This window comes from Caloenas nicobarica, chromosome Z (genome assembly GCF_036013445.1).
Source record: "Caloenas nicobarica isolate bCalNic1 chromosome Z, bCalNic1.hap1, whole genome shotgun sequence".
Taxonomy (NCBI): Eukaryota; Metazoa; Chordata; class Aves; order Columbiformes; family Columbidae; genus Caloenas; species Caloenas nicobarica.
This window is the reverse complement of record NC_088284.1, coordinates 53722407-53738220: the sequence shown is the minus strand read 5'-3', so window position 1 is coordinate 53738220 and position 15814 is coordinate 53722407. Positions and strand designations below refer to the sequence as shown.

Here is a 15814-nt window from a genome sequence, read left to right as displayed (position 1 = left end):
ACTACAGCAGGAGTAAGTATGGAATTAAGAGGTTTTCACAGTCCTTAATTTCTTTTCCATGCTCAAGCACAAAGATGCCTAGAAACAAGTACCATGACAAATCAAGACATTAAACTACTTCACCTATAAATTATGTAAGATGGTTTCATGGCTCAAAAATAACCTAGCAATCAAAATCTCTGATGTTCATACATCGGTACAGAAAAAAGATCATGGAAGTGCCATTTAATCCAGCTGTAAGAGAAGATACATAACGATCTGTTTCATAGGACTGCTAGGAGTACAGACGTTAAAGTGTTTTCAGTTTTTCAGAAGGAAGATTTGATAAAAGACAAAGCTGCCTGACCATCATTGGTGTATGAAGCAAGGAACGTTATTTTAATGTGGTAGCTCTGTTTTACCCAATGCATTTTTAGCTACTATGACGCTGTAAGTTATATTTAAACTCTAATTTACATAAAGGTGCAAACATCGAAAATCACTTAGACATACTTAAGAAAATGGTCTTACTTACACTGGCAGGAAACTGGATATCTATGTTTACATCTGAAGTTTTGAAACCAAATCTGCTATAGGATGAGCCATACAATCTGAATGAGCACTCTGCAACAATAAGAATTATACTGCATTTACACTATACTACCAAATCAGTAGCTACTTTACAGCATTCAGTAGATCTTAAATCCATATCTAGTTTTGATAACCACAGGAAATGAAGATGGATGTTCCAAGAGCACAGAACTGTGTTACTAAGTCCTGCCTTCTGTGCTGTTGCTAGTTAAAGGCTTATCATGTCAAATGACATTCATGTTTAAAATTTAGCTAGCCAGTTTTTAATTATCACTATGTGAGCTGTGCTGTTTTGTTTGTTTGTTTTTAAAGTTGCCACTTGTAGAATTTAAAACAAATTGCAAACAATACCTGGCAATTTTTGACGCAGTAAATTTTCCATCATTGTTTTAATGTTGAGCCTTTCTTCTAGATCTTCACTATTTAAGCCAAACTCCTGCACTATATTTTCAATAGCAACACCAATGGCTTTTATCTGGGAAGGTGTTGGAGGAGGCAGAGCGGTCAGCAGCTGTTCTTCTTGCTTTTCCTTTAAAGATAAAAAGACTGATGTTTTAATGATTTTCTTGAGGTGCTTAATACACTGGAATGAAAGCCTGCAACTCATCCCAAGTAACACCATCATAGTTTTTTCCAGATAATGGAGACAATTGGAAGCAAGAACATCAAGAAAGTAACTCTGACAGGTATAAAGAATTAGATATTCCAGGAAACTTCAGTAATGTGCAGAGGTACATATATGTGATTTTGGAACATTAAAAAAGTCATCAATTCTTTTATCCCATATGAAGTGGGAAAGGGTGGGACTTAAAGAGGAAGAAATAGAAAACCTGCAGAAGACAAATGTTTTTGTCCATTTCAAGCCGAGAAAGCAGGAGGAACAGAAGACAATTCAAAAAATAGGAAGTAAAATTGAGGTTATGCTGGAAGTTATTTTGATGTTTATGTTCAAGACAAACCTTTTTCCTTCACACATAAACAAGTCTGTAATATTCCATATTTCATTTACAGTATTTCTGAATTGAAATTTTCACCCTGATGTATAGGCTATAATTTCTAACTCTGCCATACCAAGTATATTTGCTTCTTGCTACCCCTCATTGCTCTGGACTTGATTAAAAAACCCCTCTTCATTGTTGAAATAAGCCAATGAAATATAAACTAAGAAGAATACACATAACCAGTCAACAAGAAGAATTACAGAACAACCAAGCAGAAGAGTCAGTTGGTAGAGCTTTTTTGTTATACTTCAGTCACCAGTAACAAAATATTACTGAGTTATACTTTAAATGATAACTTCTTTCAATAATAATAGGCCTGAAAAAGTACAAATTAAATTCCAAAGCTGAGGGCAGAGGCAAAGTCCAGCTCCCAAGTTTACTCTTTTTACCAGTATCACAAAGTAACAGTTTTAAAGAAGATTCAAACACGGTTAAAAAAAAAAAGAAAGAAAAAAGCAAGCAGAATGATTTTAGAAGCAGTGTAGTTTCATAAATCTGCATTTTATAGTTTTTCTTGTCCTTAACTCACCTTTAGGTGTTTCTTGTGTCTTTTCTCTTTAATATGCTTATGAGCAAAAGCCACTGACTCAATCAAAACATCACACAGTTTGCAGGTGTATTTTGCTGATGGGTAGCTTCGAGGTTGCTAAAATAAAGACAGTAAAAACCCCTAAAATATAGAAAGATATTACTTTCATTTCACTCAATACCCTTGCTAAGTCGAATGACTGTAACTCTTAAGTCCAGAAATACTCACTTTAGCTTTCTTAACTCCCTCTTCACAGTAAAAAAAATTGCGTATCAGATATAATGCCAGAAGAGTGGCAGTATTGGGTCAAGCAAGGCCAACACCTCATCTTTTACAGAGGAAAATACCTAGTGCCCATGGAAAAATACATTAACTGGACAAACAGACAATGAAACTTTTCTGGTCCACTGCCCCCACATCTAGTGATCTGATTTTAATCCACGAACTAAAGGAACAGCCATTCTTTGTGCTTGCCTTGCTGCCAAACCAAGATTTATTATCGTAAAACCCAAAGGATAACCAGCCTTATCATAACAATTCATTAACAGCACCAATTTTGTACGCTACATCAATTCCACAACTAGACTTTCTAGCTAGTCAGATAAAAAGCTCAAAATGTACCTTCTATATTGTATTTACAAACAAAACAACAGGAAAGGACTATACAAGTAAAGACAGTGGCACCTTCTTCAGTCTGTAAATGCAGTCTCGTTTCAATCGTTCTTCAGCTTGCTGCAAACCTAGAAGTTCTTTTGCCGACAGCACAGATTCGTCTATGACTGGATCATCCACTTTCTCTTGATCGCACTCATATTTTCTAGTTCTTGATCTTCTTTGTTGCCTAAGCTTCTTCATTTCTTATAAAGAGTTATGAGAGCAAATATGTCAAATAACTTCAGAGTACCACACAGCATTTTCTTTTTTCTTTAATTACCACTCTGGTTATGGGCGAGTCAAAGATACAAATCATCTAACTTGCATAGTTTCATAATCTGTTCTCTGCAAGTCTGATAATAGCAAGAGTGTATATTTATGTTATAACACATAGTACCTTTGTTTCGAACTACTAAAACCCATTTATTTGTCCCATTGAACTCATCAACCTCATTCAGATAGCTTTGTTAAAACTGGCAAAAAACCCCAAAACTAAATGCAATAGATTTCACTGCCCAGTTGAGATACAGCTGTATGTCATTATAATGAAAAGGCAGAATATATCCTAAGATGTCAGGATGTCTAGTCAGGCTTAGGTAGACGAACAAAATATAAAATAAACTGATCCATAGACCACTATGAATATCACACAACTAGTGAGCGTAAGATGATCTGAACTATTTGTAAGAGTTAACAGCACTATGATATAGTACGGCCATAGCTTAGCTGACATACAACAATTTATTATCACCAGTAATAACTGCCTGTTAATGTCACTTGCCTTTCAATTAAACTAGCATATTGATCAGTATTGCCTCCACATTATCAAATAGGCAAGTGAAAACAAACCAACACATCAACTGCTATTGGCTATGTAAGTCAATAAATAATGAACTTGCTAAGTATTTGTACACATTGCTTAATAAAGCTGCACAACTGGCAGAATAAACATGCTTAGAAAGCTTGTTATGTTTACAATAAAACCTCTGTAACAAATTAATGCGAATACCACTTCTACTTTTACGCAAACTTTGTCATAATTTTGAAGCAGGAATTGCTAGTTGTCCAAAGAATACCTGTAGAAGTAATCTCAGGAATGAATCTACACAGGCTAGATTTTCACACATTACTTTAGATCACATCTTACCTTCCCCTTGAACAGCTATACAGGATGTCCAGATGCATGGAATTTCTAAAGTTCCTTGCTTCTGAGGAAGTTTATGCAACTTCCTCAGACTCCAAAACCCTTATCATAGCATGAGGTTTGAATTTGCAATAATAATAAAAAAGAAAACACAACTGCTCTACCAAATACATTTACAAAGTTTCTTTCCTGTGACCCCAATTTTTGTCTCTAATAACAGATAAAAGGGAAACAACCTGGTTGTGTATTTTCAACTAGTTGTTTGATTCAGTTCACTAAATAGCATACATGTGCTAACGTTGTAAACAGGAACAGTGCAAGAATGGTAATATAATTTTCTTTCAGCAGCAGCACGTTTATGCTGGAATAAACAGAATGAGGCTTAATAGATTGCAGGGACAGTACTCCAAAGGAAGCTCCAAGGAGAAGAAATAGAAGTCTGAGTCTCTGAACTTTACACGCCTCTTCCATTTTCCATGGTGACTTTCCTGTTCAAACTCCTAAGACTTGCAAGAGTCATGTGACTACATTTTTACTGATCAGTGTAGACTGAACTTGGAGAAAATTTGTATTAAATGAACATCTCTGAAGGAAAGGATGTGACAACTACCTACCTACCAATTACTTCTGTAACCACTAAGTAACTTAAAAAATTACAAAATAAATGAATACTACTAATATTTCGTAGTTACAGTAGTGACGATCTTATTGTAGCTTAATCACTAAATGCAGTGGTAGAGGAAGGTTAAAGTTAGAACTCCTGCAAGAAAAAAAATCAGTGCCTCAGAGACAGGGTAGACTCCTTCATTATGAGCTACAGTAAAACGGCATAAAAGGAAAGACACAACTGCATAAAAGATTTCAAGTAAAAGAAAAGACGTAAAATAAAAATTGTTAGTAATTATTTGTTATGTGACATAACATTAGAACTTTTGAAGGAACCTCAAGAGGTGAGCTATGCCGTGCCTGTGCTTCACTGCATGATGAAATGCACCTTGTCAATCCTGAGCAATGCTCACCTAACCTGTTTGTAGCCTCAGGTACAAACTCCATGAGCTGTCCAGACAACCCCTCCAGTACATGACTAGCTTTACCGTTAGAAGCTTTCCATTTATTCCTCATCTGAATCTTTCTTGCTCAACTTCAAGCCCACTGCTTTGTGTCCCATATACTGGGAAGACACAAGACAGATTACTACATCAGCTTTTTAACATCCTTCTAGACAGCTGAAGACTGTTAGCATGCCTCCCTATCCTCTACTTTTGCAGAAAGATTGGGGATTGTTTGCAATTCATGTAGTTTCTGCTTTCTATGTGCCCTGGCATTCTTCTTGCTCTTTGGACTGTTTCCATTTTATTCATTCAAGTGGGGTGCCAAATCTGGATAGAGTACTGCAACTGAATTTACCGAAGACTGACAGAAAAAGGAATACTTCAGGCTGTGAGTCTGTTTCCATGCCTCACAACACCATGACGCTGAACACTCATTATCATCTTCTGATACACTATGATTTCAGATTCTTCTCTGAAAAAATACTATTTCATAACTTTTCCTCCTTTATTTGTACAGTTGACATTTCTACTTAAACAATGGCACTTGAATATATTTCTTTTGTATTTTATCCTCTAGGTAGGTCATTTCTCCAGCTGTGCAAAGTTATTTTAATTAACCTTCCTGCTTTTCTGCATTCAGTTCCTACCAGCTACACAGCATATTCAATTTAAAAGCATGCTGCCTTCACTCATCATCGGAATAGCATAATAAACATTGAACAGAATAGAATTCTTGTAGATGCTTGCTGAATACTCCCTATCATTTTGACAAAACCCTTGGTATTTTCTGAGTACAGTTATCTAATTAGCTCTGCAAGTCTCTTGTATTAATTTAATCTATAGAATTTTCCTCTAGTTTACTTACAGGACTGTCACATAAGAGTGTCTAAAGTACTACCGTACTAGTATTAGCAATATCTACCAACTGTTTCTCCTGTATCCATAGGGGACAGACCACCCTTTCAAAGAAATAAATTAGAAGGACTTGGTGTACTTTTTTCTTGACAAATCACACAATGTTAGTGAGTGGAAGGGACCTTGAAAGATCATCTAGTCTAATCTCCCTGCTGGAGCAGGAACACCCAGATGAGGCTACACAGGAATGTGTCCAGGCGGGTTCTCTATCCAGAGAAGGAGACTCCACAACCTCCCTGGGCAGCCTGTTCCAGTGCTCCGTCACCCTCACTGTGAAGAAGTCTCTTCTCAAATTTAAGTGGAACCTCCTGTGTTCCAGTTTGTACCCATTGCCCCTTGTCCTATCATTGGTTGTCACCGAGAAGAGCCTGGATCCATCCTCGTGACACTCACTCTTTATGTATTTATAAACATTAATGAGGTCACCCCTCAGTCTCCTCTTCTCCAAGCTAAAGAGACCCAGCTCCCTCACCCTTTCCTCATAAGGGAGATGCTCCACTCCCTTCATCATTTTCATGGCCCTGCACTGGACTCTCTCCAGCAGTTCCCTGTCCTTCTTGAACTGAGGGGCCCAGACCTGGACACAATATTCCAGATGAGGTCTCACCAGGGCAGAGTAGAGGGGAAGGAGAACCTTTCTCGACGTACTAACCACCCCCCTTCTAATACACCCCAGGATGCCATTGGCCTTCTTGGCCACAAAGGCACAGTGCTGGCTCATGGTCATCCTGCTGTCCACCAGGACCCCCAGTTCCCTTTCCCCTACACTGCTCTCTAACAGGTCATTCCCTAACTTATACTGGAACCTGGGGTTGTTCTTGCCCAGATGCAAGACTCTACACTTGCCCTTGTTACATTTCATTAAATTTTTCCCTGCCCAACTCTCCAGCCTGTTGAGGTCTCGCTAGATGGCAGCACAGCCTTCTGGCGTGTCAGCCACTCCTCTTTTTTACCTTTCAAATACTTATCGTAGATTACACTGTTCATTCCAGAATGGATTCCCAAGATTAAAGTTGCATACAACTTTTTAAATTCCACTTTCCTATATGCCAGTAGCTCACTCCTCCTGAGTAAGTTCTCAGGTATGATTGCCACTGGTTCCAAAAATCCTCTTCAGTGAGCTCTTAAAGCTTCACAGAACTAAGTTCATTACACCCAGCAAATTCAATAACAAACTTGGGTAAGGATTCTACTCCGCTCTCTTCTCATCCAAGGTTGAGCCTATGTGTGCAACTTCTAACAATGAGAAACACAGGGCACCTGTTCACAGTTTATCTTTTAGTGACAGCTGATATCAAGCGAAATGACATTTAATTCCTGGACTTCCTGGTATCAACCAGCAACAGCTTTCCTTCTCAGCGGGGGGTACAGATCAATACTGTCTTTGGCCCCCAGTCTTAACTAAAACAAGGTAGATTTCTTGCTAACAGGCAGTTGTTCTGTGCTAGTTGCACCTCATCTGTGCCTTAAGTCTTTCTTATTTTATCTAATTATGTCCTCTTTAAAGCTTCCTCTTTCTGCTTTTATCTACTTACACTCCCTTCTGGTACTCACATTCAGTGAAGATCCTATGATATTGATCACTTTATCCTCTGGTAGTCATTTGGAAACATACTACAGTCTTGCATGAGGTACAGAAAACAATACTTCTTATAGATTTCAAGAAGTTTGGATATGCTTGATGTCCTGGATTCCTGATTTACAGATGTGGATTAAGAAATTGATCATAATTATTGTATTAGCAATTTTTATGTTGCAACGTGTGACCAAGTGCTGTGTTGCAGTCACTACAACAGCTTAGAAAAGGTAGGACTTATTTGATATATAGATGTATGCAAATAAGTCCTAAAGGGGGGAATTGCAGCCACTATCACTTGAAAGAATGAAACCTGCCAGAAATTGCAGTCTGCTCCTCTAACAAGAGTGACACGTGAAACATCCAGTCACAAACTACAGAGACCACTGGCCTTGCAGCTTTAGACCTTTTGAAGCCTGCACAAATAGTTGATTCTTGCTTTAACACATATCTGGAGACTGTGGGATAAAGTGTCCTTTAGCTTAATTTTGCTCATTATACACTAAAATGATTATGTAACCAATATGCAAATGTGTAACCAATTGTCTCTTTAGGACTACCCTGAGTAGTGATAAGATTTCATATATAATGGCTGTTATTTTTCTTTTTGGTATGCTGGCTTTATTCTAGCATCCAGACCTGCACAACTCTGTAATAAACAACATCATGTCTCTATGTGCTATGACTTTTTTGTTGTTGTTGTGGGGTTTTTTTGGTGGTGGTTTTTTTTTTTTTTTGCACACCAGGTGTCAGAACCCTGCTTTTGGGACAACACTCCCTTAGCCTATTCTTTCTTGCATTTCAATACCTAGGGCTTGTACTCTCATTATTAGTACCAATTGCCCATAGAGAAGTTCAATACTCATGGAGAAATAGATGTGTGTTATTGCTGTATTACTGTTGCTAGTATTAAGTTCTCACGACACCTACAAGGCATTGTTTTCAATTTTTGTTAATATATGTTACTACAGACTTCATTGGTAGCTCCAAAATCTTACCCTGTATCAACCTCACTGAAACATCCCTTATCAGCCTTGACAGATTCAAACAAGTTGTACTTGGAAAACCACAAACAGTGACACTACACAGATGTACAATCTACTTACTCTTACCACTTACAAACTAACTTACAAAGACAACACAATTTATAAAACAATTTCTGTATCATTTGCTGTAGCAATTTGTTTAAAGTGCTGCAGTACAGTCAATAGCTTACAATATATGACAGAACAAAAATGATTTTTTTTTGCTTTAACAGTGAATTTTGAAATTTTACTTTTCACTAACACACAGACAAAGCAACTTTACTGGATAGGTGTGTAAAAACAATCAAACGTGTTGATTACCAGAACTTCTTTGCTGCATGTCTGGCATATCTTCACCCATGAACTCTTGCTGAAGCTGTCGTCTTACATTTCTGTTTCCAGCACCTTCAACCTCATGAAAAGAGTCCTTTCTTGTCCTGCTATGCACAGGAATCCGGGCAACAGATCTGTACTCTCTCCAGCTGTCAGAAGTACCATGGTGGTCATCAGATATCCAGTTCTTCATTTGGTCTCTTTGGGTATCATTTAACTTTGACCCTTGATTGTAAGTTGTGTTTTTAAGTGAATTTGGGCTACTCAAAACACTACGTGGCCCTCGCCTGGGACTGCTTCCATAATGACCTAGAGTTCCCTTCTTCTTTTGCAGGCTGGTATCTATTTTATTGCTATGGCCATTTCCATATTCATCCATGACTCGGTGGTCTTTCTGTAAAGGACTTCCTTTTAATTCTTCTTGATGCAAACTCTCCCGTTCCTTATTTTGCTTGGCAAAGTAAGGTTTTGCAGCATCTCCCATGGTTATTGCTGTTCAATTTAGTGATTCCCACCTAGAAATTAAAAAGTTAAAAGTTGTAATTTCAAATGAATCAAGTGATAAACACTGGTTATTATTTGTTGTGGAAATCTCAACAAGCAAAGCCCTGGCTCTGTAATACCACTAAGGCAAGAAAGTCTTGGTGGAAAGCATAATTTGCTTCAAGCAACCAAAACACAGTTCAAAACCGCTAGGTTTCTCCTCTTAAAATGTCTAACACCTATGGGTGGTTCACAAAACATAGAGACAGCCTATGGCTTTTCTGGGCATTAAGGTCTAGACACCTTTAGGACAGATAACTACTTTTTAAAGCCCACATCAGAGCCATAGCTCCATACAGGAAAGCTTTGAAAGAACGAAGGAACTTGGTCACATGTTGAGTATGTAGGAGGCAATAATGAGGATGGCCCCAAAGCCATTCTAAATCATCTGAATATCCCCCTTTCCCCACAACAGACACTGTTCATCTTGTTAATAATGACAATTGTGATCAGAGGAGACAGATGTAGACTTTGAGTAGCAATCCGTCAGGCAAATCTGATACAATGATTAAGAAACAACGCTGCACTGCCCAGTGCAATCTGCACATTCTACCTACACCACCATTCCAAGGTCTCACATTACTGGGTATTAAGCACTCATATGTAATGCTATTTTAGTATTCTCAAAAACATCTGGGCTACCAATTTGCTCCACCCCCATTTGGTCGCATCTATATTCTTACAGTAAAACATTTCCAGGGAGCTATAACTCCAATGTTAGCACAAACCTGTGTGGATTTTGAAGGGCAGGGGTTACCTAGAAGAAACTGGCTAAACATATGTAAGCAAAAGCCGTCACATCAAAAATTAATATTGTACAATTTAAATGAAGCCACATACAATCAAACAATAAAAGGTTTTCACTTTCAAAAGACATATATGCGCTTAAGAATGCAGGGAATACTGTAGGGCATTTACAAGAAGCACCTAAACAGCAGGAAATGCCCTTCTGTTGCCTTTAATATGGAAGTAAGGTACTTGTTTTTCTTAAGGTTTTTGTTTGTTTTGGGTTCAATTTTTTAAAGCTCTGCAGCCCCCAAAGGCGCTGTTAGCCATCTCCATGTCTGCTTTCTAAAGGTTGAGGCTTTTAGTGTTTAACCTCCTCTCAAGCAGAGGAGATAGTTTTGCTCTTATGAGTGACAAAACAGTAGGATTCCCGTCCTAAAGGCCTGTTACATGCAACTGTGGAGAAGCAGCCATTCCGGCACAGAGCTGAAAGAAGAGTTTCAAATGGCACAAACTGAACTTGCTTCCTATCCCACAAAAGAAATTGCCTTCAAATCTGAATTTCAGAGTGACCTAAAACCAGTCATCCCCAGCAGCAACGCCCACACCCAGCCGCCAGGCCGGATGACGACACGCTCCCCGCACTGGCAGGGCGCACAGAGGCAAAGTTCACCCTCGCCTCCGGCTCCCGACCACCACGCGAGCTGCTGGCCTGGCCGGGGGAGTGGGGGCAGCCCCGGGGTGGGGGCAGCAGCAGCGCCGCTGGGGGACTACCCGGCTCCCTGCAGGGACACAAGCAGCGAGCAGCGCCGGCCAAGTTGCCAGCGGGACCCAGAGGCGAGTGTCAGCACACCGGCCTCCGCCGCCACCACGCAGGAAACGCGGCCCCCCTTCCAGTCCTCCCAGCAGCTGGCGAAGGCCCACAGCTCTCTCCCACCTCTCCCCCAGCCCCGAACAACCGAAGGCCCGGGGAACGGCCTGGGGGAGGCCGGGGAAGAGCCATGCGGCCGCGGCAGGGCAGCGGAGAGGACTGTGGCGCACCAGCCCCCCGCCCCGCTCAGCCCTGCCCCGCCGCCTCAGTCGGACAGCCCGCGGGCGGAGAGATCGGCGAAGGGGCGGGCGGGCCGCGGCCTAGGCCCGGGAGGGGGACAGGAAGGGAGGCGCAGGGGCGGCTGGGGGGAGAGGGCGCCGGGGGACACCGCCCGCTGCTGAGGAAGGCCTTGCCCGGCCACCACCCGCCGGGAGAAAGGCACTCACCAGCCGCCGCCGGCCCGCCTCCTACCGCCACCCCGCCATTGTGCCGCGGCGGAAGCGGCACCAACCCCTCCGGGCCGCCGATCCGCCCGGGTTTTCCGGCAGCCCGGCCCCGCCCCCCGTCACGCACCTCGGCGGGGCCGCGGCCGGGCGGGGCGGATCCTTAATGAGAAACGTGAAAGGTTGATCTGTAGTTTAAAGTCGGCAGTGGCCGGGAAAGCCGTGTGGGCGGGAGCGTATGCCCAGCAGCGCCCCTCGCCGCTGCCCCAGCGCGTCTCTTCGTTTCCGGCGTCCCGCCCGCGGCAGAGCAGGGTCCGTAGCCCCCGTGTCGCAGGGGGGTTCCCCAGGCAGGCTTCTGGTGGCGAAGGCGTTATGTCACGGCCAGCCCTGCCAACGCAGGACCCACGAGCTGGCGTGGAAATCTCTTCCCCGCAGCTGGGGGAACGCGGCAATTAAGGTCCTGTGGAACGCAGCTAAATGGAAACAGGTGCGAGGTGTGCGCTGCGGCCGTTTTCCTGCAAATAAAAGGATTGGCAAGAGCCATCACAAAACCAGTACAATATAAGCAACTACTGCAGAATGGTCCGTGAGTGTAATGTTGCTTGGCTCTCCACGGCGTACCAAACCCAATTCCGCGTAGCCCACGCGTCTCGTGGAACTGAGCACCCCACTCGCAGCCCGTGTTCAGAGCAAATCGCTCGCCAGAAACACAAATTATGGGCAGTGGGGAAACCAGGAGCAGGCGGGAAAGCAGTCACATACCTGGTTTCCTGTAGATTAAAAACCTTTTATCGCTAACTTACCCTTCTCACTGAATTAAGTGGCCTGCGTGTTTTGTGAATATTGCTTGCTCTGGCTCAGCCTTTTCCTCTTGCAGCTTCCCCCTGTTTCTGCGCGCCTTCTTCGTTACCTAATCACAGCTGGTTTGTGAGGGTCTCTTCCTGCTGCTCTTTTGCATTCATATTAACGGAAATATGCTCTTAACCCACCTCCTGAGACAGTCCTTACGAGAATTCAACTTCCATTCCAATCCGGACTTCCTTAGCAAAATGTGCACAAGTATACATATTTTGAAGGGAGGTAAATAGTAGAGACTTCCCAAAATTACTCAAGGTACCTTTCAAAGGCAGGACATTCTAACTTTATAGCCTAGTGCTTTGCATTACTACTTAGGAGTTATTTTTGCCTTCCCCTATACAACCCCTCCAAAACAAGAAAAGTCTCTTGGCAAGATGCTCTATGGAGAGGGTCTGGCATGAAAGGATAGCTTAACTAACAAAAAACATTGCTGTGAGCAGATGTGGCTGAGGTGCCACACAGAGGAATATTTCTGAGCCCTGTCTTGCCTTCATCTTCCATCAAATTGTTTCAACAGCTGCAAGCTCAGAACATTTCATGTCATATTGACTGTGGTGGGTCAAACAATGTTTGATCTTAGGGAAGCCCCTCACTAGTGCACCCATGCAAGACTGTCTCAAGTTCCCGTCATTTTTATGAAACCGAAATTCCTGTTGTTTTTATGAAACTCCAAGGTTCAGTTTTAGATTTCAGTTAGATAACCATATACTCAAATATTAGCATTTCCTATGATCGGACAAATACAAGAGGAAGTGAGCTAAAAGGGTTAAATATACTCAATGCACATGATACTTGCAACACCCAGACTTTGATTGGCTGAGATTTGTTTTTTTCTAAATAGGCAACATGAAGACACAATAATCAGCTTTGCGAGAAAAAGTAAAGTTAGCATAGTGAGTAGAAATATGCTGAAATGGGAAAGAAAATTAGCAGATCTTGCTAAATTTACCTGGAATAAAAGAAAATAAGAGAGAGAAATTGAAAAACATTAGAAGAATCCAACTCACTAAATCAAGTAAGATGAGCCAGACACAAATAAATCATAAGACTGAACTGGAAAAATAAATCACAGTATTAGGCATCACGGAATCATATTTTATTTTTAAAGAGATATAATCTCTGGAATTTCTTGAGTACTAGTCTTGAATCTGCCAGAGACGTTTTGCTCCATCTTAAGCAAGTTATTACATTTCGAGTTTCTCCATAACTACATATACTTAGCTCAAACAAGTACTGTTTTTGTTTGTTTGTTTGTTTTGTGTGCGGTGGGGGTTTTGTTTGTTTGGTTTTGGTTTGGGGGTGTTTGTATGTATGTCTGTGTGTGTTGTGTGACACGTGCTATTTTCCTTTTGGAAAGCTTGCCGAGCAAGGAAAAAAAAAAAAAAAAGAGATTCTGTGGTCTTGTGAGACAAACTGGGCCAATTCAGGACCAGAAACCTGCCATACCGGTGCTAATGAGCATGCGATTTCCCAGGCATAGGAGTGGTAGGAAGCAGAGGTGGAGTGCCTGTTTTGACTGTGATTCAGCCATCTCTTGGAGCCTCACCCCATATCTGCTGTCTTTGTCACCGCGGCATTTCACTCTTGCAACACTCTGCAGCTTGAAAAGCTACTAAGAAGTACTGAAAATGTTGCTGCTTGTCTCCATCAATGCAGGGTTGCACCACTTGCAGGTAAGTCAGAAAACCAGTCTGCCAGTTATTTTTAGGTGAGATTTTCCTGAAGACAGTGGAGCTGACCCATTTACACCTGAAAAGGTGTAGTCACTTCCACCACTGTAAGCACATGATGGTTGTAGGTTTGTGGTAGTGTGATATAATCAATCTGCCAGTCTTCCCCATATTGTTATTTCAGCCATTGTCCTCTATACCAAAAAGGCTTTAGCTGCTTCACTTTTTTCATTATGGCATATGTTTTATATTCACAGATAACCAGTGCAATAGCATCAATAGTCAAGTCCACCCCTTTATCATGAGCCCATTTGTGGGTTACATCCCTTGCTGAATGTCCTGATGTGTCATGGGCCCATTGAGCCATAAATAGCTCACCCTTATGTTCCCAATCCAGACCTACCTAAACCACTTCAATTCATAGAATCATAAAGTCACAGAACCATAGAATCATAGAATCATTCCATCATAGAATCATACAATCATAGAATGGTTTGAGTTGGAAGGGACCTTCAAAGGTCATCTAGTCCATCCCCCCTGCAATCAGCAGGGACATCTTCAACTAGATCAGGTTGCTCAGAGCCCCATCCAGCCTGACCTTGAATGTCTCCAGGGATGGGGCATCTACCACCTCTCTGGACAACCTGTTCCAGTGTTTGACCACCCTCACTGTAAAAATTTCTTCCCCACGTCTAGCCTGAATCTCCCTTCCTTTAGTTTAAAACCATCACCCCTACTCCTGTCATAACAGATCCTGCTAATCTGTCTGTCCCCATCTTTCTCATAGGCACTTTTTAAGTACTGAAAGGTCACAATAAGGTCTCCCAGGAGCCTTCTTTTCTCCAGGCTGAACAAGCCTGACTTTCTCAGACATTCCTCATAGGAGAGCTGTTCCAGCCCTCCGATAATTTTTGTGGCCTTCTCTGGACTCTCTCCAGCAGGTCCATGTCTTTCCCGTACTGAGGACTCCAGAACTGGACACAGGACTCCAGGTGGGGTCTCACCAGAGCAGAGCAGAGGGGCAGAATCACCTCCCTTGACCTGCTGGCCACGCTGCCTTTGGTGCAACCAAAGGTACCATTGGCCTCCTGGGCTGCGAGTCCACATTGTCGGCTCACATCCAATCTTTCATCCAATAGTACCCCCCAAGTCCTCTGCAGGGCTGCTTTCAATCCCTTCATCTCCCAGCCTGTATTGATACTGGGGGCTGCCCTGAGCCAGGTGCAGGACTTTGCACTTGGCCTTGTTGAACCTCATGAGGTTCACATGGGCCCGCTTCTCGAGCTTGTCCAGGTCCCTCTGGATGGCACCCTGTCCCTCAGGCATGTCAACTGCCCCCCTCAGCTTGGTGTCATCTGCAAACTTGCTGAGGATTCACTTGATCCCATTGTCTTCGTCATTAACAGTACTGGTCCCAGTACAGACTCGTGAAGGACCGCCACTTGTTACCTGTGTCCATCCAGATGTTTTGACATTGACCACTACTCTCTGAGTACAAACATCCAGCCAGTTCTTCATTCACCAAAGAGTCCACCCATCAAATCCATACCTCTCCAATTTAGAGAGAAGGATTTTGTAGGGAACTGTGTCAAAGGCTTTACACGAGTCCTGATAGATGACATCTGTAGCCCTTCCTTTCTCTATTGACGTAGTTACTCCATTGTAGAAGGCTACTAGGTTGGTCAGTCAGGACTTGCTGTTGGTGAAGCCATCCTGGCTGTCCGCCATGTGCCTTAGCAGAACTTCTAGAAGGATCCATTCCATGATCTTCCCAGGCACAGAGGTGATGCCGACAGGTTGGTAGTTCCTGGGGTCCTCTTTTCTACCCTTTTGAAAAATGAGTGTGATGTTTTTCCAGTCACTACTGGACTTCACTTGACTGCCGTGACCTCTCAAATATCATGGAGAGTGGCTTGGCAACTACTTCAGCCAATTGCCTCAGGACTCTGGGGTGTATCTCATCA

At 42.3% G+C, this 15814-nt stretch overlaps 1 protein-coding gene across 3 annotated transcripts in view; it reads right to left on the bottom strand.

The window, feature by feature from the left end:
* Positions 1 to 11409, bottom strand: part of TUT7 (terminal uridylyl transferase 7) — a 35991-nt gene extending 24582 nt beyond the window's left edge. For all 3 annotated transcript variants that reach the window (XM_065656269.1, XM_065656270.1, XM_065656268.1), the window contains exons 1-6: positions 11326 to 11409; positions 8788 to 9314; positions 2785 to 2957; positions 2101 to 2217; positions 922 to 1099; positions 515 to 603 (exon numbers count right to left, since the gene is read on the bottom strand). In XM_065656269.1, the coding sequence (XP_065512341.1) occupies positions 515 to 603; positions 922 to 1099; positions 2101 to 2217; positions 2785 to 2957; positions 8788 to 9283 (1053 nt within the window). In that variant the 5' untranslated portion in view covers positions 9284 to 9314; positions 11326 to 11409. The remainder of the gene's footprint in view (positions 1 to 514; positions 604 to 921; positions 1100 to 2100; positions 2218 to 2784; positions 2958 to 8787; positions 9315 to 11325) is intronic.
* Positions 11410 to 15814: the final 4405 nt, after the last annotated feature.